This window comes from Vanacampus margaritifer, chromosome 16, assembly GCF_051991255.1.
Source record: "Vanacampus margaritifer isolate UIUO_Vmar chromosome 16, RoL_Vmar_1.0, whole genome shotgun sequence".
Lineage (NCBI taxonomy): Eukaryota > Metazoa > Chordata > Actinopteri > Syngnathiformes > Syngnathidae > Vanacampus > Vanacampus margaritifer.
In genome coordinates, this window is record NC_135447.1 from 5,838,737 (window position 1) to 5,862,945 (window position 24,209).

The following is a 24,209-nucleotide window of genomic DNA, read 5'->3' on the forward strand; positions in this document are numbered from 1 at the left end:
TTCGAGTTTATCCTAACGGATTTTTTTGGCCTGATTTCCTGATGTCTGGGGAAAAAATGATCCTGACCAACTCTGGTGGCTTAGGGTGTTTTAGCAGCAGTAGTTCGTCCTCACCCATCTGCTCCAAAACACAGTTTGGCCCAAAAATTGTAAATCCGTTCCGTTCTTCAATTCCGCTTATCCGGGGTCGGGTCGCGGGGGCAGCAGCTTTAGCAGGGAAGCCCAGACTTCCCTCTCCCCAGCCACTTCACCCAGCTCCTCCGACGGGATCCCAAGGCGTTCCCAGGCCAGCCGAGAGACGTAGTCTTTCCAGCGTGTCCTGGGTCGTCCCCGGGGCCTCCCGCCGGTAGGACATGCCCGGAACACCTCCCCAGGGAGGCATCCGAACCAGATGCCCGAGCCACCTCAACTGGTTCCTCAACTGGTAGCGGGCTCGAAATTCGAAAATTGTAAATGTTGAACTTATTTCAAGGTGCAAATCTTTATGTGTGTGGTCAACACAGGGTCTGGCCGAATTATGTGTTTGTGATGTGGAACGGAATGATAGCCAATTAGAAAGCTTACGCTGTTGCCGGACAGCAATAAAGGAGCATCTTGTTGTCTTGACTTGTGAGTGTTTATCTAATGTGTCTCGCGAGTCATTCACTAAAATAAAAAAAATGACAAGGACAGTTTGCGAGCAAAATTGTAATTAGCAGAAAAGCTAACGGTCTAGCTTCTTCTCTTTCTCTATTGTTTCTTCTTTGTTGTATTTTCAAGCAGTCTGGATGCCCCGTGGCGCCATTTAAAAATCACTTAGGATGTTTAAAATCATTGTTGACTGTGCGACTCTTATTTGACACTGCTTGATTATAGTTTAATATGCCAGATTTCCTACCTAACGCGCTCATATTTCACAACTTTAGCATTCATTTGAATCCGAGTTTAGCTTAAGGTTTATCTGAAAGTATTTTCACTTCTTTTGTCAGATGTACTTAAAGTCCCGTGAGTGACAAATGCATGATTTTGCACAATAGCCGTTTTTGAAGTGAAAATCTTTGAGGAAGGTTGTACTGGTATAAATGAATACTGTGATATCATCATATTTGAGCTAAGATAGCAGACTCGGAAGTATTTCTTTGAACTCACTTTGATCGGATTTTTATGGAGAGTCTTTCATCAACTGAGCACAGATGAGGGCAGCGTTATATTTGATGGGAAATCAAATGAATTTTCAAGTGGTTTGACAGTTTATTTTTATAATTGGTATTAAAAGCACGGAGAGAAATTTCAATAAGCGTCAGCAAAGCTTTTGCAAACACACTTTTGATTTATGCTCAAGAGGGCGTAATGAAAGTTGAAGACTAAATCATGTAATTCCCCCCCCCAAAAAATAAAGACCTTAAACTAGTTTGCTGTATGTGACATGTGCCATACAGGGCACTTGACAGGCGATGTCCTGCAGAGAGATCAGTAATGCCATTACAGTTTCATTCCACAATGTGACATCTTGACACTTGATTTACATTGACGGTCAGCTGTGATCCCATTGTGATTTTATCTGTCATCACTTCCTCCACAGAGCGCCCATCTGACACCAGCGGCGGCATCTCATTGACATAAAAAAAAAAAAAACGGGAAATAAAAAGACTCCGGAGAGCTTCTGCGGCTGATAGTGGCAACGCACTTCCAAACAACACCTCGTGTATCACAGTTTATGGACGACGTGTCGGCAGGAGCTGGAGAAGATACAGCTGGCGCACTTTAAGGAATCGCGTGTGGGGGGGGAGGGGGAATGTAGAGCAAATGGCACTGAAAGAAAGGTAAGGTTACTTTTTTTTTGGTTTCTCTCAAAGTGATGTCAATTGCTTGTAATGTTGGAGCAGATTTTACATTCAAATATGTGTGTTTTTTTTATTGTGATATTTGATACCACATTTTTTCCGATCGATACTAGTACTCAACTCTTGAGTAGTCAGTAGTCACAGATACTGACACCAAGTACCGATACCACTTGTACTTTTGATACATAAAATTTCCCCAAAAAACAATGACAGATCTTTATTTTTAAGTTTTTTCTGGAGAGCTCTGTATTGTTCATTTGGTAATTTTACCGATTTGACATGTCATCATCATTGCTCTCCTTTTTTTTTTTTTTTTGACAGATCATTTTAAAGAAAGACCTGTATATGCCAATACTGTATAGCATGTTCTCTTAAAATTGCATTCAATTAATGGCAATTTTCTATTCTTCTAATTTCTACTTCTGATCGTAAAAACATTCACAAGAGGGCAGTCACGACTATGATCCCTTGAAATAAAGCCAGGTATCGCCCATCCCTATTTTTTTGTACATGTGTACAATATATATACAGTATGGATATAGTGGAAGTCAACCCAAAAATGTTCTTTACAATAACATGTTCTATACAGCCCTCCTAATCTAAATACCGTATTCTGATTAATATTCCATTTGTGGAATAGGAATAAAGCAGCAAAATCCACCCGTTTTTATTCATCTCAGGTGGCGGCCATTTTAACACTTTCTGTCCACTGAAAATGACAACACGGTTGCTCAGGTAAAAAAAAAAAAAAACTATCACAGCTCAGCTTGCAAAAGTCACATGACCAAACTTAGAGAACAGGTGAGCCGTGATTAGCCGTTAACTGAACCCTGACTTAGCAACTGTGATGCCATTTTCAGTCGACAGCAAGTGGCAAAATGGCCGCCCCCTGAAATGGATAATAATGGGTGGACTTTGCTCCTTAATTCATGTTCCACAAATGCAGGATTAATCTGAATGTTGTGGTGGGTGGTGTCTGGTCGGTGTTGGATTTCACTTTCCTTTCTTTTCTTTGGTCCTTCCTCGGGTCTCCTGACGGCCTCACGGCTCTGGCTGGGTTCTGAAGTGTTCCGTTTAGGTGAACGGTATGGGATTTTTTAATAGGTTTTAGGTGAACTAATGAATACAAACTCGCACGCACGCACATGCACATACTCACCCACATACAAAATAAAAAAATGTAAAAAAAAATTTTTTATTTTTTTTTTATTAGAAATTCGGTAAAATTACCGTATGAACATACTGAGCTCTCCAGAAAAAAATAAAATAAAATTAATGTTGTGTTTAGACTAGTGGGGGCACATACTGTATTAATTTAAAGAATATTTTTGGGTTGATTTTCCCTTTAATGATTGTTAGTTTGCACGAGCATCTCCAATCCACGAATGGTAGAATTAAATTGAGGTTTTTGATATTGACAACTTTAGTGAATGGTAAGATTTCTGAGAGGAGAATATAGCACGTTAGTGTCAAGGGCAGGAATCTGATTAACGATTGCAACATAAAAATGTGCCGCTCATTCAAATGAAAAATAAATAAATATTTCCTGGTTATTGTGAACCAAAATGGTAGAATTATATTGCATCAAAGTGTTAGTTCTTTTACATTTTCACTCATCCTGTAATATTTTTCTTGTTTTAGAAAAAGAGGTAACACAATTGTAACAGGAAATGGGCCGAATATGTAATCGTAATCACGCTGTATCGAGAATGCCTCCATTCAACCAGATGGCGAGAGTAGTAAATGTTGTTCAACAAGCTTGTGGAGTTCTCCGAGATCATCAAGTATTCATTGCGCCGAGACATGGTTCTTTGTGCTGTGACACATAATGCTACAACACAAAAGGAACAAAAATCGGCTGTTTTAATGCCAAAGTGAACACAACAAACGGCAATTTAGAATGAAACTGTCTCAGGCGGTTTTCTTGCCTTTTTTTTTGCTCCGACGAAGAAAAACTAATCATTGAATGTTTGAGAACGATTGTAGAAAATGGCTTTGACATCGCATTTACTTGGCTGTCAGTCCAGAATTTAGCTGCAAATGAAGGAGAGTCGAGAGAGTACTTTTGAACAAGAGATAAATTAACCTAGTTCAATCAGTTGAACCTGCTGTAACAGTGATCAATAAAGCTACTTGCATAATCTTTTTTTTTTCTTCTTTTTTCAGAGAGCTCAGTATTGTTCATTCATCATGTCATCATCATTGCTCTCTCTTTTTATTTTTTATTTTATTTTTTTTAATTTTTTTTTTCCAGGAGAGCTCAGTATTGTTCATTCGATTTGACATCATCATTGCTCTCCTTTAAAAAAAAATATATATATATATATATATTTTTTTTAAATATATATACACATATATACATATACACACATATATATATATTTTATTTTTATCTTTTTTTTAAATTTGTATGTGGGTGAGCTACTTGTATAATCTATGAAATTGCACACAGTGGTCATCAAAGTTCCTTTCTACAAAACTGCGAAACCCATGATACTTGGACTTGCTTGTTTCATTAATCAATTTTTATCCATCATTAATTTGATTTGGAAAAGTCTACAATTCTCGACTGATCCTATTTAAACATAATTCATGTTTTGGTGTGAAAGTGAGGCCATGCGATTTCATAAATGCATTAAGAAAGACGTGTGTTTTGCGCGCTTAGCAACCGTGTGAGGTAGACTTGAGATGAGCAGAAAAATAAAACGATGATGACAATAAGAATAGAAGTTGCACGGATGGAAGTCGATGCAGGAGAAGACCCCACGCTGTGAAGTCTCTGCCACACTCGTGATGATCTTTTTCGGAGCCCCAAAGGCAGCTTATATGTTTATTCATCTACTGCGATCTTCGCCACAGTGCACATAATCAGCTCCAACAATGTGCAAAGATAATATTCAACACAATGGTCAACATTTGCATAAACGGCAGGCATACAGTTATCTCGAAACGACAAATTCTGGTCTAGCGCACAGAAGTGAAGTTCCTGCAAATGTACTTGAATTTGATTTATTGATTTAACGTCATGTCATTATTTTTCCAAGTCACATGACTGATGCCATTCCCATTTGGATCACATTCGATTAGACAGAAGGAGCTTGTAGCTGAATGTTTGTTTGTTTTTGTGCCAGCGTTTATTGTTTCAGCCTCTCAAGAGAAGCCATTTGTTCTCCTTAAGATTTCCGTTTGGAGGATATAAAGTCTGTTGAAAATGGGATCAAGCAAATGTTGCGTTCAGCGAGAGTCGACGTTAAGAAAGATCTTTTTGTAGACACAGAAGAAACAAGAGAAATTATGCAGGGAAATGAACCAAAAACATTTTTTGACTGTTCCAAATTAAATCCAAGTGATAAACAGATTGAACAAAAAGAGGACATGGCGAGGAGACATGAGTGCTTTGTATATTTATGGCTGGAACAAAGAGTGTGTTGTCGGATGCGTCATCACTCCCATCAGCCAAATAATAGAAACGTACCATTAATTTCATGCAATTTTAAGGTGAAAACCTAGACTACCTTTTGAAGCTCATCGAGAGAATGCCAAGAATGTGTAAAAAGGTAATCAGGTCAAATTTATGGCTATTTAGTTCTGTATTTATTTTATTATTGTCCTCGTTTTGATACCTTCAGTGAAAATTTACAATGTACATAGTCATGAAAAAAGCATATCTATACATATATATATATATTAGGGGTGAGAATTGATTCGATTCGTATCACGATTCATAGGTGACGATTTGATTCGATACCGATTAATCCCAATACAAATCTATAAATTAATTATTGCGATTATTTTTTTTTTACTCAAATTTAGAAAATACTAATCAGTAAACTTGTACATTTACACTGTAAGATTTGTATGAAAATTTATTTATTTATCTGAAAATTCAGGCTTATAACTGAGTCACTGCATTTAACAAACAGGTTGCAGGCTGCTTCATGTTTGAACAGCACTGAAATAAAATATCAAGGCTCAATGTTTCATTAATATAACATTCTTCCATGCTTAATGTGTGAATCTTAACCCTAAGTAAAACGTTTTTGTCAAATATTCCCATAAAAAATTGATGTTTAAAAATCGATTCGGCCGCATATTGAATCGTTTCGAGAATTGCTGTAATTTTTTCTAACACCCCTAATATATCTCGTGGCTCAGTGTTTCGTCCCCGAGACGGGCCGATTACAGGTAAATCCCTCGCAAAAGGGCGGGCTGCTCTGCAGAAAGATGCGTACAAAGAAGAGAATGAATCTGACATTGACTGGGTGTGGGAGAGGATTTTACTCAAACTGTTACCACATGTAAAGTCAATACAAAAGGCTTGAATGCTTCCCCATATAGCTGTAGCATGTGCTAATCACGTTTGTTTGTTTGCTTGTTAGCTAGCAGGATTGTGGGTGAAGAGTTTGTACACAACACAGCATAAGAAGCGTCCAGGCTGGTCCACAGATATGATAGACCACTTAAGTCAGTGATTTGGGGTTGCCATGGCATTTTCAAGTCAAATAACTACATACGGGTGCTTTAAATATTAATAGGGTATTAGTGCATCTTCAGAATATGCCTCTATTCGCCGGCCTTGAGATTACAGAATGGAGGATCTTTTTTTCGCTCAGTCCCATTGGTGTCTAATGCTGCAAGCTTGGCAGACAAGCCTGCAAATAAACTTTAGATGTGTCACTCGTGCCAGTGATCATATTTCACTCTTTGATCACCTCCTCTCTGTCGACATCCGCAGCTCATTTGGCTCCTATTTAATGCTGCTGTTTGTGCTAACATAAATTAGAGGAAATTGTTCACTCTCAGACAGTAAACATCTCTCTTTTTTTTAAATTTTTTTTTTTTATAGAAAATCTTCTTGTAAAAGTATCTTCTTCCTTCAAGCCAAGGCTGTGGTTGTCACGCTTCAATAAGGGATTTTAGTGGAATTTCATTTTTTTTTTTTCTTAAAATTTTCTGCAAAAGGAAGTCAAGGAGAAGGAGTTTTACCGCTCTAATTGGTTTTAAATATATATATTTTTTATTTTTTTTAAATTTTGTTTATTTTTATTTATTTATATATATATATATATATATATATATATATATATATATGGGGAAGCATTCAAGCCTTTTGTATTGACTTTACACGTGATACAGTTTGAATAAAATCCTCTCCCACGCCCAGTCAATGTCAGATTAATTCTCCTCTTTGTACGCATCTTTCCGCCCTTTTGCGAGGGATTTACCTGTAATCTGCCCGTCTCGGGGACGAAACACCGAGCCGCGAGAATTTAGGGGTAGCAGCAGTGGGTATCATTGAAGTCGACCGGTGGCGCTATTGACAGCGCAGGTTACAGCGGGATAGGCGGCAAAACATGTCACGGTGCTCTTGAGCTAAATATCAAGTCACTTAAGAGCTCTCGGAGCTGCACCCCCCCCCCCCAAAAAAAAAACATCAATCTACTCTCATGTGGAGCACTCTGTATTTGCAAGTCAACACCATTTTATTTCATATGGATTGGAATTTAAATCAGTCAAATAGAATGTTTAATACGGGTGATATTATCATAAAGTTTTGACATCCTAATATTTCATGGTAATGAATGACAATGAAGACTTTCATCATGTTTATGGGGAGGAAAATGATGGTTTTGATTCAAACCTTGTTTTTCTGGCGATTTAAAGCCATTTTTCTACCCACCAAGTACAGTACATGATTGCAAAAACAGCTACACTATTATAGAAAATAACCTCATGCACACAAAGCAAATGAATAGGCCGCACCCCCCCTGGCTTCTCAATATTTCTCATCTCAGATCCCTTTCCTATATTTCTGTCATCGCCTTAACTGTCATGTTTTCCGTCCTCCTTTCCACATGTCCAATCCCTCCGTCAACAACAAGATACATAAACATTGCATGTAAGATAAGCTGCGGGCTTGCTATTATCTTTTCCCTGCCGTCAGTAAAGTGGATCTCCCGACCCCTCCGGTCATCTCAAATCTTGTTCCGTCTCTCTGTAGGGGGGGGGGGGGGGTTAATGGCAAATGGGATTCAAAGGTCCTCACTCAAAGCTCCTTTTTGTCACTCTCTCCATCTTTGCCTTTTTTTTTTTTAAATAATTTGTAAATTGATCCAGTCTCGGGTTCCAGTATTAGGTTGGGGGTCGTTGTGTGTCCTGTGTTCTCCCTGAGGCGACTGTCTGTCTGCTAAGCACATGACCCCCACATCTCGGGCTTCTGTGCTCCCCATGTGCACGGAGACGAAATGTAGACAGAAACTGTATATGCGCATTGTCCGCATATGGGTCAGCGTCCACAAAATTCGTCATGCATGGTCAGACAATCAATCAAGTGCGTTTGAACCGCAAACGTCCGTATACGATGCAAACAAACAATTGCAGAGCTGCCGAGTTCTCAGCAATAATAATAGAATTAAATAATCTTATGGCTCATCTGTGGAAGGAATTGTGGTTGTTTTCAAACAGATCTGGAAAGGATTTTTTTTTTACATCAAAGAAATAGGCCTTTTGTTGACTTTGATCATAAGGTAGGAAAAAAAATGTCAAATATGGTCGGATGGTCCCATACCCGTACCGACTTAACTACGATGTCTTGAGTATAAGTAATAATCTTGTGACTCATCTCTGGAAAGAATTGTGGTTATTTTCAAACAGATCAGAAAATGATTATTTTTTTTTGGACATCAAAGAAATAGGCCTTTTGTAGACTTTGATCATAAGGTAGGAAAAAAAAAAGTCAAATATGGTCGGATGGTCCCATACCCGTACCGACTTAACTACAATGTCTTGAGTATAAGTAATAATCTTGTGGCTCATCTGTGGAAATAATTGTGGTTGTTTTCAAACAGAACTGGAAAGGATTTATTTTTTTTTTTTACATCAAAGAAATAGGCCTTTTGTTGACTTTGATCATAAGGTAGGAAAAAAAAAAGTCAAATATGGTCGGATGGTCCCATACCCGTACCGACTTAACTACAATGTCTTGAGTATAAGTAATAATCTTGTGGCTCATCTGTGGAAATAATTGTGGTTGTTTTCAAACAGAACTGGAAAGGATTTTTTATTTTTTTTTTACATCAAAGAAATAGGCCTTTTGTTGACTTTGATCATAAGGTAGGAAAAAAAAAAGTCAAATATGGTCGGATGGTCCCATACCCGTACCGACTTAACTACGATGTCTTGAGTATTTTGGCTTCCACACAACAATGTAAATTCCCTACAAAGCTAATATTCCTCTGGTCAATCACCATTCTGTTTTATTTACACCCTTGAGAATACTGTAATCTACATGAGCGCTGACTGTCTCTGTCCGCTCACTCGGATTTGAAAAGGAATCAATACTACAACGCGAGTGTGTCTGATGCCGTGTGGCCCATAAAGGTTTGACTAATGACCCTGGTTATTGATGACTTTAAAGGGCTCAAGTTGTCATTGTTCCAGCGTGGTATGCAGTCCGCCAGTTTTCAAAGCGCTGAATTATCGTGCGTGTCGTGCTCACATGTACTATTGTGCAAGTAGTGATCGAGCTTGATCTCATCATTCATTAAACATATGCAACAGGCTACTTACTTTGCATGTTTCAAGTAGTGACAACAGCACTCCGGCTCACAAGAAGAGGGCTCAGGCATTTATAGAGTGTACCCTTTATAGTCTGGCAGAAGAATAAAAAAGTAAAATCGTGACCACTTTTGAGAACCCCTCTCATCATCTCAAGTAAGATGTGAATTGCCAAGCATCTCATCAGAGAACACTTGCAATAGACCGGCATCCTGCTGAGCAACAGCTGTTTCGACAATTGCTGCATCAGCATTGCACTTAACCCTGGAGAACCCACGGGGTCAAATTTGGCCCCTATAAATTCTGCTACTCAAATAACAAAGACCTTTTTTTTTTTTTTTTTTTACAAATTTAACTTCATAAGTCCAGAGTGCCACTTCTGACCCCTGCATGGGGCCATCTAGTGGATGAATATTGCACTTACATGAGCCAGAGTGGTGGTGACAAGATGGCTAAAATGCAACAAATAAAACAAAAAAATGATCTTGTTCAATGTAGCTGTGTATTTGATTGATTATTTTCTTAAATTCTAAATATTTTAGTGACAGTTTTTGTTATACAGATTTTTCGAAATGATACCCCTAAATCCCAAAGGGTCAAATTTCGCCCTAATCCTAAATTAGGGAATACATTGATATTTATTTTGGTGTTCAGTGAATTTATAGCAGTCATTTAGTGTATAATTCATAATTTTCCAAAGAAGAAAAGGGTTCTTGGGTTCTCCAGGGTTAATGCTTGCAGAAAGTAATTATATGCACTTATATTGTATGTACATTACAGATAATATTTTGGTTGAGCATGTTATTTGAATCTGAAGTGTAATTCTTCATCACTTTAAAACTTCAATGACCTCGTGAAGTGTGTCTACATTGATTTTCCTCATAATTTTACTTTCTGCTACTGTGAAAATGTAATTTCTTTTAAGTTCCACCCCACACATAAAATACACATTCACTTCCAAATTACATTAAAGCTAAAATATTTAATTATACACACTTTTAAAATGTGACACTTCATTATGTAGCCTTTTTTTTTTTTCCCAATCAGAAATAGCCCTCGGCTCACCTAAATGATGAAATTAAACTCTTGTGCATTGTCTTGCCTTCTTGATAATGAAAAGTGCCTTGAGCTCTGTCTGGCTAATGGAACCATCTGCTAGCGACTCCTGGAGACTCTCAAGATCTCTTAAATAATTTAGAGTATTCTTAAGTCTTCATATCTATCAACATGGTGAGCGTAATTCTAAATGTAGAGCCGAATTTGTCAATTTGAGTTTTGAGATTTTGCTGTTGCTTTTGCACAGTTGGTTGAATTATAAAATACAGAGGGAAGTCCAATTCTGTCAAGATCACTCAAGTCAAAAAGGCCATTTGGAATATGTTTTAATTTGATGGTCTGGCTTTGTTCCGGGACTTGTCTTGCCTTGAGTGTACACTGCGAGCCTTGGTCAGGGAAAGTTACGTGAGCAAAAATAACAACACCGACATGACAGTGATTAAGTCTGATACAGCGTGGAGAAGAGGAAGTCGGGTGGAGGAGGAATGGTGCAGCATAGAGGAAGCCAAAACTAAAGGACTATTACAAATGACATGACAACGAAAGGGAATCGGCTGATCCAGTTGAATATAGGTGAAAGTTAATAACCAGAGTCAATTTTGCCAGTCCGTCATTTGTCATTCGCCAGCGGCCGGGACACCCACCCACCCGTTTCGCCGGGGCACCTCATCCACGCAGGCACTCAAGTTAGTGTAGAGTGTAGCCAGACAGTGTAAGAGAAATATCGTGGCTTCAATAACTCCGCCTGATTTTGTCCGTTATATTCCTATTTTCTTCCTTCCGGACTCAATATATTCCCTCATAGGACCCCTTAGCTGTCCAATAACATGCCTGATGCAAATTAGCGCACAAAAGGACCTCTTAGCTGCCCAATAGCACGCCTGACATATTACGCACGGACTGAGCATTAACCTAATGCCTGCGTACAGTCGTCAACAAATCTGGTCATTTCCGTATATCAGCTCAAGACCATTTATGACTGCAGAAGGGGACATCTGAAAAATGATTATTAACTGTGATGTTATCTTTCTTTCTTTTGTTATAAATCATTGACACAATAATGATGGCAATCCTTAGCAGACAATTTGTTCACACACCAGATGTTTGATCAAATGAAAAATGGTGTTATTATAATTAGAAATTCTTTTGTCACTCGTTCATTTTCAATCAAATCTTATCCCAGGTGACAACAAATGAGTATTTCTTCATCTTTGCTAACTGTCATTTCTCTCTGCCTTACAGGGTCGAGGTCACTGGATTCCAGCTCACTGCAGCAATTTGAGCAATTTAAAACCAGAACGAAACTAACCCCCATACTCACCATAATGGCAACTTTTGGTAATGCTAAATTGGAGGCTGGACTGCAGTTGCTGTTACTTAGTTTGACAATGTGCGCGTGCGTGCTTGAGTTCACCGCCGCCACAATACAAGGATACATTGGAGAAAAAGACCCGATATGCCCATCCGTGTGTCGATGCGATGAAGACTTTATCTACTGTAATGATCGTGGCCTGAGCTCCATCCCCTCACTGCCTGCTTCTGCATCCGTGCTTTACCTTCAAAACAACCAGATCAACAACCCGGGCCTTCCAACTTCCTTGGAAGGCCAGCTCACCGTACGCGTAGTCTACCTCTATGATAACGAACTGGACGAATTCCCCGTGCACTTGCCACCATCTGTCCGCGAGCTGCATTTGCAAGACAATAACATCCGCACCATTCCTCGTAGCGCTCTGGCTCGGATGCCCCTTCTGGAGAAACTTCACTTGGATGACAACTCTATTTCCACAGTTAGCATTGAGGACCAGGCTTTCGCAGACAACCCACGACTGCGCCTACTTTTTCTTTCCCGTAATCATCTATCCAGCATCCCCTCAGGTTTGCCGGCATCTCTGGAAGAACTCCGTCTGGATGACAACAGAATCTCCACTATCCCTACACATGCCTTTCGTGGTCTCACCTCGCTTAGATGTCTTGTTTTAGATGGGAATCTTCTGGCCAATCAGCGCATTGCCGACGACACCTTCTCACGTCTGTCCAACTTGACAGAATTGTCCTTAGTCCGCAACTCTCTCCAGACGCCGCCTGTCAACCTTCCTAGTGCTCATCTCCAGCGCCTGTCGCTACAGGAGAATGCCCTGATTCACATGCCCCGTGGTTCTTTGGATGGTATGCATAGGCTGCAAAGACTGGACCTCTCTGGAAATAACCTGACGACCCTGCCGCGGGGGCTGTTCAAAGACCTGGACAACTTAGGTCAGCTGCTGGTGCGAGGCAATCCTTGGCACTGTGGCTGTAACCTGCGTTGGCTGTACGACTGGTTACATGCCCGTGGTAACGCCATCACGGTGAGAGGCCTTAACTGCCACGGGCCTGAAAGGGTGCGAGAAATGGCCTTGAAAGACCTGACGACAGAGATGGAGGAATGCGAAGTGGTGAGGACATCTGGGAGTAAAGACAGAGCAGGTCTTGGTGGAGGAGATAGTTCGACCACCAACACACCACCCCAAGGGTCTCTCTTCACCCTCCGGTCTAAGCGACCTGGTCTAGGACTTCCTGACTCTGGCTTGGACTTCACTCTCAGCAACAGTGGTGTAGGGAAGAGTCTGGCTCTCAATGTCAAGCCTCTCTCTCATAATAGTGTCCGTGTTACCTGGAGTGTAGCGCAGCCAAGTTCGTCCTTCAGGCTTAGTTGGCTGCGACTAGGCGTCGGTAATGCCATGGGATCGATCACCGAGACCTTGGTCCGGGGTGATCGTCGGGAATATCTGCTTACATCCTTGCAACCGCGCTCAAACTACATCATCTGCATGGTGCCCATGCCCGCCAGCTCAGACAACAAAGTGGGCATTTCAGGAGAAGCTGACGCCGATGAAGCTCAGGTGTGTGCAAAAGCGGAAACTTCGGATCCTAGTCCACTGGAGGAAGACGTAGATAATAGTTCGCAACCTATGACGGTGCTGCCGCTGACGGGGATTGTTGGTGGAGCTACTGCAATTGTATCTCTGGCACTTATTTTTGCCATCTTTTGCTGGTATGGACACAGGAGTGGTCACTTGTGTTCCCGAGACCATTACACTCGCAACAGCTCCCGCAAAAGCAAGAATTATGATGACTACATTGAGTCAGGCACCAAGAAAGACAATACCATATTAGAGATCCGTGGTCCGGGGTTACAGATGACGCCGATGGCAGCTTGCCAGTCAATGCAGCCTAAACCCTTACAAGAGGATTACATCATTCATACCATATACCCGTCGAATGGCACCGGCCTGTACAAAGGTGCCAATCATATGTCTAATGCGAGGCAAAGCACCAACAGGGGCTATAGAGAAGGAGGAATCCCAGATATAGACTACTGTTACACATGATGTATTGTACCAGATCCTGACCACAGAATCATTGGTAAGCTGTATCAGATGCACAATATTCCTCCACATGGACACTCCAGAAGCACCCTTCTGTGCCTTTGACTTCTGGTCTCCCATTCCATATTACCTGTGGTTTTCTGCACTAAGAAGACAGTATTTGATTATCTGGACCTGAAACTGTGTGGGAACAATTCACCACAGGGAGCAGGCAAAACATCTTTTGTGTAAATGCACAGTGGACCATTTCTTTACATCATAGTAATGGCCCCGTGTATGTTTTACTGTGTATGCTCTCCCTCTGTGACATGTAAGCAAAGAATGTATACACTGTGGAACGATTGGACGATAGTGGAGACTGACGTTTGTTCTCATAAAGGATCCATTATCCAAATGGAAGTTGCGTTGAACAGACAATTCTGATACTCATCTCCTTCTTGTTCATTTGTTACACTATGAAATTTGATCAAATGATTTTTCCAAACGCCTCAATTTTATCATCACGCCCGACCAGCTACCCAGGGAAAGGGCTTTGTAAAGCTGTGAACTGTTCTAATTCAAAAATGAAATAACCACTTGTCTTAAAGTAAAGCTCGTCATGACCTTTTTCAGTTTTGGGCAGGTTGGAGATCTTTATATCACCAGAGTCAACCTTGGTTAAACCTCAGATCATTCATATTCAAGTGTCACAGTGTGTAGATGATTAAATTTGGTATTGATTGGATTATGTGCTCTCTTTTTTTTTAAATATTGATTTCAAGATATCATGTCATGCAGCTTCTTTTTTTTTTCTTCCATGTTTTTGTTGTGTTTTTGTGTACACCTTTAAACTGTTCACCCTCATATTTGTCACTATTTATGAAAACCACTTTCACATTTGTCACTATTTATGAAAAAACACTTTTGAGACATTGTGCATTGTTATATCAAAGCAGAAAAATTTGTCTTCAGGTTTCTACAGTATATTATATGTCTTTTTAAATAAGACCTCATGCAAATTAGGCCTTAAGGCAGCAACCTCAATTTGGCATTTGTGGAATTATGCTGATTACGCCTAGCCTGTAGACAGACATGTTCTGAAAGTAACAAATTTAACTGGGGGGAAAAAAAACTTATTGTGAGTTTCCTGTTTGAGACAAATCCTTGGGAGAATGATGAATGAGGCGTCACAGTGGACTTCACAGAGCGGGCTATCCAAGTCACGAGTGAGCAAGCCGATTGACTGGTGGAGTCGTTCAAAGATGGGGTGATGAGAAAGGTTTATTGCTGTTTGTTTTTTGGATGGTAAAAGTCATTCTGACATTTTTATTACCTAGTGGCACTGAAAATGTATTAGCACTTAGGAATGAAGCGGAATAAATGTAATGAGAGACACGGTGGCGGGTAAAGTTACCTCTCCGGGCACTGGCAAAGACACAGAATTGATAGCTTTGTCATGATGAAGTTCACCCATGCATCAATATGTTTGTCATTCACAAATAGCTGTGAATTGGACCTTGGGCTTAATGTTGTTTATTACCATGTTACTTCCAAAGGGGAAACCAATTGTGCTTCCTTGACTGTTTTGTCTGCCACAGCTTTACAGAGTTTCTGACAACACGTCAGAACAAGTTATAGTTCTATTTGCACCCAAAAGCTAGAAATAGCAAAAAGTCACTGGCCTGGATAATTCGTTTTGAGAGAATGTTGATATTCTTTAATTGCTATTTTGCAGTCATAATAAACTAGAAATATACACACTAATCAATTAATTGTTTAGCAGAGCTGCCGTTGATTCAGTTAAAAAAGTGTTTATGGTGTAAAGAACAAAACATCACGACAGCCTGTGGGAATTTAAGCCACATCTAAATTATGGCAACTCATCTGGGCAGCATCGGTTTATGCGAGTTTGGCATTGAAACAGAAGTACAGAGCATTCAGAGGAAACAATTTTATCATGCCATTGAAATTAAAAAATAGCAATTCATTGATTTCCCCCAAAGAACAAAGAAATGCCCATCCCTACTGTACCTTCTCATCATTTGTATAAATATAATCAGGACCACAACCACACCATTTTTTTCTCTCTGAAATTGTATTGAAATTGAGGGTAAAGGGTGCCACCAATTTGCGTCAAATGTACATGTGAAATTAAATGAATTTGTGTCAAATCAGATGGAATTAATAAAGATTTTGTAATCTTTTTTTTTATTGGTGAAATCTGTCTTTTCGCCTCACCACAAGACCAACAGGAATTGAAAACAACTGTGCGTGGAGACATTTTTACAAAAGCAGGAAGATCCTGGAATGAACGTGAGACGCCAAACCGCAAATGAAGAATTTAAATTACAGCATTTGTGGGGCTTTGGTGGGCCAGTTGGGCTCATTTGGTTATTTGAAGATGGGTGGGAAATAATTGTGCTCACAGTTATATTTTGAAGGACAAAATCCAACTGAATCAATTACAAACTCCAATTCCTATTAAGTTGGACACGGTGTAAAATGTAAATAGAAACAATACAATGATTTGCAAATCCTTTTCGACCTATATTCAATTGAATACACTTCAAAGAAAAGATATGTATTGTACAGGTAATGTTCAACCTGAAAAACTTTCTTTTTTTTGTGTGCAAATAAACCATTCACTCCTTTTTAACTTTATAACATATTTTTCAAAAAAAGAAAAGAAAAAGAAATGCTGGGAAAGAGGCACATTTACCACTGTGATACATCAACTTTCCCTTTAATAGTACTGAATATGCATTTGGAAACTGAGGACACTAATTACCGAAGCTTTGTAGGTGGAATTCTTTCCATTTTCAGTGTGAGGCAGGTCTGGACTGCTGGCAGGCCAGTTAAGTACCGGCACGCTTTTACTACGAAGCAGAATGCGGGCGTGTCATTGTCTTGCTGAAATAAACAGGGACAATCCTGAAAAAAGATTATGCTTGGATGAGAGGACGCAGTATTTCCAAAAACAACTCAAGGTGGACTCATCAGACCACGGCATGCTTTTCAATTTTGCGTCACTAGATCCTTGGGCCCGGTGAGGTTGGCGAAATTTCTGGCTGTTGTTGATATATTGCTTTCACTTTGCACGGTAGAGTTTTAACAAGCTGTTGTTCATGTAGCGACAAACTTTGTTAGCTGGCATTGGTTTTCATTCGAAATGGGAGAATCGTTGAAAAAAAAATCAATAACAATCAGTCTGGCCGTTAAATACACCGTCTTACAATGTTGTCATATACAGGTTAAAAAGGATTTGTGAATCATTGTGTTCTGTTTTTATTATTGATACATATAATGAATGTTGTGCTCTAACATTGTCTTCATTTTTGTGGATAGAATGCAAAATTTCCTTAATTAGGATATGAACGTATCTAAGTGACAGTGGCTGTATTTTCTCCTCCGTTTGTACACACTGAGCAATTACTGTGCTGTAATGAGGACTCCAGTACTTTTGTGTTATGTCTGCCTGTGTCAAATGAGTCTTCCTCTTTGACTTGGATGGACAAATCTCTGGTTATTATTACACTAAAAGCATTTCAGAAAATCACAAGAACCTAAGGAAAAATAAAATGCCACCAGTGTTTCAGTTTGTGTAATTTAGTAATTTTTCTCCTTGGACTTTTTTTTTTTTTTTCTTTCTGTAAATTTAATTAAATTGCCTTACAACTCTCGCCGACATTTCTTCCCTACCCACAGGCTCAGTGTAGGTGTGAGCGAGAATCAACTGCGTCGGAGCATCGTAAACAGTTTGTAATGGCAGCAACATTCCCCAGGCAGAGTACCGCAAGTTAATTGGATTTGCAGCCTTTCAAGATGCTGGTGTGCGTCCCGACCAAATACAAATTAAAAGGGCAATGAAAAATTATTGTTTACCAATAATCCGTAGTTTTAAGAAAGCTTTCCTCAAAAATCAGTTGGATTACAGCATTTGCTATGTGGTGCTGTGTGGAAATACACTTCTGACATTTTGGACAATTTTAAAATTGTAGCTTTAGTAGAAAAGTTGAGGTCTCTTCTTCCTCAAACAGCTTTGGATGAACAATTACAGAGATGGTGAGGCAAGCCCTCTCACAATTACATCCCAGCATATTGCAGAGAGTCTTCCCGCAGAAAATGTGAGAAAGTGTTAATACCCACAAAGCTGGGGCCGTCCTTTTTTTTTTTTTTTTTTTTTTTAATTTCATCTAAACTCTAGTACAGTTAAGCCCAAAATGACTCTCCTGGCCAGATTTGGAGTTCATGTGAGTTTGTATTTGTTGAATTTGTAACTTCTGGTTGGAAATGAAAGTGGCGAAAGACAAAGAAACGGGTAAATAATCATGGTGAATTTTCACTGTTTTTACATCTTGGCTGTGTGATTTTTTTTTGGGGCAATACTAAATGTGTGCTACAAATTTGTAAACTAACGGTTATTGTAGAGCATTTGAATTAACTATTCCAACAATAGATATGCCTGCATTGACTTAATTGTTGATATTTAAAGGGGTCAACCCATAAATGTTGTTTACAATAATCTATGCAGCCGTAAGATTACGATTGTGTGTGTACCAAAATACACCCTTTTTTTTTTTTCATCTCACCGGGCGACCATTTTGCCACTTGCTTCATTAGAAGATGGTCGTAAATCAGATTTATCCGAGTTGTTTTTTCCCAAAGCGTTTGAGGCAAAAGCAAACAACCAAAATAGCGGATAGTGATAAATTGTGTTTTATTTTGGTGCTCAAAACACATTTCGGCCTCCTGGCAATTTTACTTCATGTGTTGTTTTTATCTTATTTGATAAGCATTTCATACAGTTCAGTAGTTCACCATATAATTTCATGCAGGGAGATTATGGCGTGATGTCGATATGTCTTGTTTTATACTCGAGTAAATTGTGATTTACCATTCAGGGTCTGTATTTCCAAAGGGTTCGCCATTGTAGAGTCACGTCACATTGTAGTCTGTTGGTGAATTCGGGGTACTTTATTTTTTTTCCGACTTTGCAAGTGGGATTTCCGAGTTCACGGGGGAGTTCCCAATCGCACTTCCCGATTTGAAGTCTGAAAAGTCCGACTTCCGACCATCCTCGAACGCAGGATATTTACTGAAAATGACATCAAAGTTGCTCAGGGCTCAGGCAACGACCAATCACGGATCACCTGTTTTCTGAAGCTGAGCCATGATTGGTCATTACACGAGCCGACTTTCAGTCAACAGCAAGTAGCAAAATGGCCGCCCTCTGAGATTTTGCTGCTTAACTCATATTCCACAAACGTATAATTAATCAAAATGATGTGTTTAGACTAGTAGGGGCATGTAAAACACATTATTATAAAGAATACTTTTGGGTTGATTTCTTATTTAAAACAATAATGAAATAAGTGGATAGATTATATATTAATAGCTCTTAGGAAAGCTTGCTCATCCTTTCTACTTTTATTATGACTTTACTTTATATAAATATAATTGCACTGTGAGTAGGGAAGAAAACAGTGTAAGGGAAATGAAAAATATGTCAGTTGAAATAAAGCCAACTGATGATATTGCACAGAAAAGGATAATGGAGATGTCTTAGAGCGGATTAGCCTGTTATGCAGACAAAGTACACTTAACAAACTTTTTTTTTTTAAATTGCTGTTATCATTTTATTTATTATCTTTTTTTTTTCCTGGAGAGCTCAGTATTGTTCATTCGGTAATTTTACCGATTTGACATGACATCATCATTGATCTCTCTCTTTTTTTTTTTTTTTGTATGTGTGTGTGCGTGCGTGCGAGTGTGTGTGTATTCATTAGTTCACCTAAAACCTATTAAAAAATCCAATACCGTTATTTGTTATCATTTAATTGTTTAAAAGAAAAAAAGAAGCTTGGGTTTTGACTTTCCAAGCCACGCAAAATCTACTGCAACACAAATCACTTGTGGATATCAAGTCAGTCACAATTAAAGACTGTAACTGTGTTCTCGATCAGTACGAGGTTCTGTGGAGCAAATGGCGATTTCACAATTAGATCAAGGGACGAGAAATGTTTTAAGGGGTCTTGGATAGTAAAAGCTTTCCACAGCAGTCATTTGATAATACTACAATAATTCAATTACTGGAAAACTGCAGCAGTTGCAAGTTGGCCTGCAAAGCTGCTGCTGTCCCAATGAATGGAGACGAGCGATTGTACAGCAAAGTTGGTCTGTGGATTTTTTATATACCAATGGCAGGTGGTTGTAATTTTGAGTTTTGTCTATTAAAAAAAAAAGAAGTTGCATTAACTGTTGGACTGTGAATCATCCTGTGGATCATTTTATTTTATAGTTGGACCCCCGCCATTGGCATTAACCCAAAAATGTCTGCATGGGAAAAAACGATAATGACCTGTCAATCATTGTTTTCCATGAAAAATAGGGAATTCATTGTAGTCCGCTGTAGTTCATTTTGTGTGTATTTGCAAGTGACTTTCATGCCACTGAGTGATTCCACTATTTGTTTGGCACGACATAACACCGAGGTAACAAGAAATATTTTGTGCAAAAGATGTGTCACTGCTGTGTGAATTAATGCAAGCCTGTGGGATGAAAAATGCTCATTTTTGGCAAGATGTACATGAGCTGTGCCCATTCATTAAAGGCTTTTTAATTTTTGTAATACTGTCTCCCTTGTTATTGAGTAATGATTTAAGCCCCACCTTTTTTTTTCCTTTCTGTCTGTTGGTTTTAATCTTCGGGTCTACATGATCCTAATTGGTACATTTTATAGTAAAAGGATCCAGAATCGATTGATATTACTTTAATTTCATTTGTCGGGATACAGTAATTTCAGTGTAATTTTACCAGTGCACTATTGTTTTATGACAAGCATTTTGTGATTTTATTGCATCTTTTATGTTGTTTGCAGGTTGATATGTCCTTGTGTCTTATAGGCGTCTGCCCATCTGTTACCATAGTAATAATCTTGCGACCACTCCATTCCCTGCACAGGTATAAATACTGTATTTCGCACCCCCCCAAACATCTGCCTCATTATATACATTATGTGCTCTACACAGGCATTTGGTTCACTTAAACTGCACCATTTATGGAGGAGGAGTGGCTGACAAATTGTGTGCGTGCGTGTGCAAAAGTGTGTGCGGTTTAGTGGGAAGAATGAACGATAGCCTCATTAACAATGTGCTGAGCTGAGCTTTTTTTAATGTCAAAAAATGGACCTCAACCTATTAGGTACTGAAAGAGTTTGTTTCTGCAATTTATTAAGTGTACAAGAATCCATGGACTGTCACTGGGTTCCCTCATCGTTGTTTGGAAGTGTGCATTTTCATACTAAACATTTAACATAAGAGTACATGCAAAGTTCTGGGTTCTGCGACCCTGGAGTTCTTAACGTAATTTATTTTAAACTAAAAAGGAAAAGCTTTGCGTAGGTTGACGTGGTTTTGTTGGGGGGGTCGGCCACATACAGTCTTTGTACACTCCAATATGTTTAAAAAGTAATAATAATAATAAAGTGAATATGAGGCTTTGGGCATTATATGGTGTAGATAAAGCACTTATAAGTCTTATTATTATGATCAAATTTGCTTTTTGGACTACGTTTTTCCCACAAAAATGCCATTAGTAACACTTTCCAGTTGATTTCAGACTTGCTGGTTAAACAGTAAATAAGTATGTGAATGTGAATTTTGGCAGTGAGTCCAAGCTCTAATAAATAAATAAATAGTTATTTGTTATATTCAGAATTTCATAAGTTGCCGACCTGTGACTAAAACATGAAGCATTATGTCGGCTCTTCTGTCTCTGAAATGGATAAATAGAAGCTGCTCATATGAACAATGAGGATATCAATGCTAGCAGCCTCTCAAATATCTCTACTCGTTTCCAGGAGTAATATACAAAGGATTTGCGACCACCATCTTGAAACCTTTTGACAAGATTAAAAATAACCCCGTTATCATCCTGAAAGCATATTTGGGGCTTTATCCACAGTCTCTCTTTTCATCTCACCTTTTCCTCTTTCTGTGTTCACCACCGAAGGAGAAATATTGCTACAGCGACCGGGCTAATCCGCTTTTCCCTTGACAATCACGCCATGTTGTTTGTGGTTCAATAAAACAATGAAGGTGACGCTTGAAAATGTTGTTTACAGATAAAAAAACGCCTGGGGGCACATATTTTTGTTGGCAGGCGTGCGAGGAGGGTCAGTCAGTCGTTTTGCGCTTTGCTAATTGTATGGCTAGCTAACGTAATGCTATTCTTGTTTTCAGAGGCTCGGGAAAAGGCGGGTTACAAATAGATTCAAGTTTCTGGTTTTCTGGTGTCTTCCCTGAGAGCACAGGATTTCAAGCTGGCCTGTTTTTATTCGACTCTCTCTTTTTCTCAAACGAGGCTCGCTCTATTACACCTCTCTCTCTTGCACTCATGACATGCGCAGTATTAGTAAAACTAAAATACAATACCAACGTTAACAATTCCACAAAACAAATGTTAGGCAATTACAAGTAAATACAAATTGGCATTGGCAACCAAAACATGTTACACTAACATGTTTTGGGAGAGCCTACGCAATGGGGATAACGCGCAAACTCAACACAGTCAAGTTCTAAACGTGAACCTCCATTTCACTGTGCTGCCTGAACCTGGTAACCTCAATTTCTTAGCATTTGATTATAGCAATGTCTTGCTCCTGTTACTCTGTCCACCTTTTGTCTTTTTCACTTCAACTATTTGTTGTTATTGCTGTTGTCATTTCACGACATAATCATTAACCCATTCACTGCCATTGACGATTATAGACGTAAAAAAAAATCATTAAAATTTTTCAATTTAACATTTTTTTTCTACTTTCGTTAACAAGAGTATGAAAACCTAGATTTATTTATTTATTTCACATTTAGAACAGATATAAAATTTGTGGTTAATCGTGAGTTAACTATGGAAGTCATACGATTAATTACAATTTAAAAAATTTAATCGCCTGATGCCCCTACTTTTTTATAATCATCTTGTCAGGCGATTACAATTTTTAATTGTAATTAATCGTATGACTTCACTAGTTAACTCACAATTAATCACAAATTTTATATCTGTTCTAAATGTACAATAACGATTTTTTCCTAGGTTTTCATACTCTTGTTGACTCAAGTGAAAAAATGTTAAACTAATAGAAATAGTTCAAATGAATTTTTGACGTTTATAGCCGTCAATGGCTTGTGAATGAGTTAAACATGCAGGTGGTAATTTTCACCTCATATGACCTAGATGCCCTTTTTGTTACTGCCTGAATAACAAATAACCGTTTCAACCAACTGTCCTTGAAGTGTTTCCGCAGTGTATAGTTTATGTTCCATTATTTTAGCAATCAATTACAGGCGAGACGGCCACCATTCTGCTCAAGGTTCACAATATTTCTTTGACATCGTCATAGAAGCGTCGTGGCATTCTCAAGGAGGAGTTTGGTGTGTAGGGAGTGTTGATTTAATGCGTAGATTTGCTGTCTCATAAATTGGAGCCCCTGGAGACTTTAACGGTGATTACATGCAATCCAAAGAAGCAATAAGACAAGAGCAGGGATGGAGAGTCTAGCTTCTCTTGAGCTGCATGTGAGAAATTATTTTTCTGGCATTGTTTGTTCCTCATCTGATCAACTATTAAGCATGACCTGAAAACAAACCCTTCTATTATTTAGTTTCTTTAGTAAGGAATTACCAGTTTTCCCGAAATGACTAAATCAACTGTTGCTTTGAAAGTGTCGTGAATTGCGATTTCCCATGTTGCTGTGCAGCACTGATGTTTTATCTGCCACTTTGCTCATTGAGCGCAATGACCGGGCCAGTCTAAGTGCATCAGACCTCTCCCGTTCTTTATAAGATTACTGGCTACAAAATTAAATAGAAGCATGTGCAAAGGTTGAGAGGCCAGGAAGGCAGGGCTGAGGTAATGTCACAGTTTCTGATCTTTATTGGGAGAGGCACAAACAAGTGTGCCGTGTGCACAAGCACGCACACTCACACACACAATTGCCTGTATTGATTAGTTGTAAAAATAAATAAATAAATTTAAAAAACAGTTGAGGTCAGCAGGCACATGTCTGAATTTCTTTCTCTGTCTCTCACACTCCATTTGTCTCTGTCTGATTCAATACTCTCCTTGCCCCATCAGGGGGTCTCGCTTTATCCACGTGTGCAGCTCCCCTCCCCAGGCCTGCTCTTACACTCTGCGGTTTTCCTTTAGTCTTTCTCTTTGCCCTTCATTGACACACACACCTCAATCAATCAATCAATCCAGTTTCTTTCCAAGCCAAGTCTGATGGATCTGCTTCTGTCCTGATAAAGTTCTAGGATTCGCTGTGGATTACATCGTAAATCAGACGATGGGCAGATTTTGATTTTAATTCAACTTGGTGTACTTGTTGATAGTGACGGGACAACACTACATCTCGAATTGAGGGTCA

At 39.0% G+C, this 24,209-nt stretch overlaps 1 protein-coding gene across 2 annotated transcripts in view; it reads left to right on the top strand.

Moving 5' to 3' along the window:
* flrt1a (fibronectin leucine rich transmembrane protein 1a) overlaps positions 1-17,634 on the top strand; it is a 47,272-nt gene extending 29,638 nt beyond the window's left edge. The window contains exons 2-3 of one of the 2 annotated variants that reach the window (XM_077547437.1): positions 1,562-1,802; positions 11,679-17,634. In XM_077547437.1, the coding sequence (XP_077403563.1) occupies positions 11,762-13,807 (2,046 nt within the window). In that variant the 5' untranslated portion in view covers positions 1,562-1,802; positions 11,679-11,761 and the 3' untranslated portion in view covers positions 13,808-17,634. Of the gene's footprint in view, positions 1-1,561; positions 1,803-8,215; positions 8,351-11,678 lie in introns of those variants that run through there. The other variant, XM_077547438.1, reaches the window with a different exon arrangement.
* Positions 17,635-24,209: the final 6,575 nt, after the last annotated feature.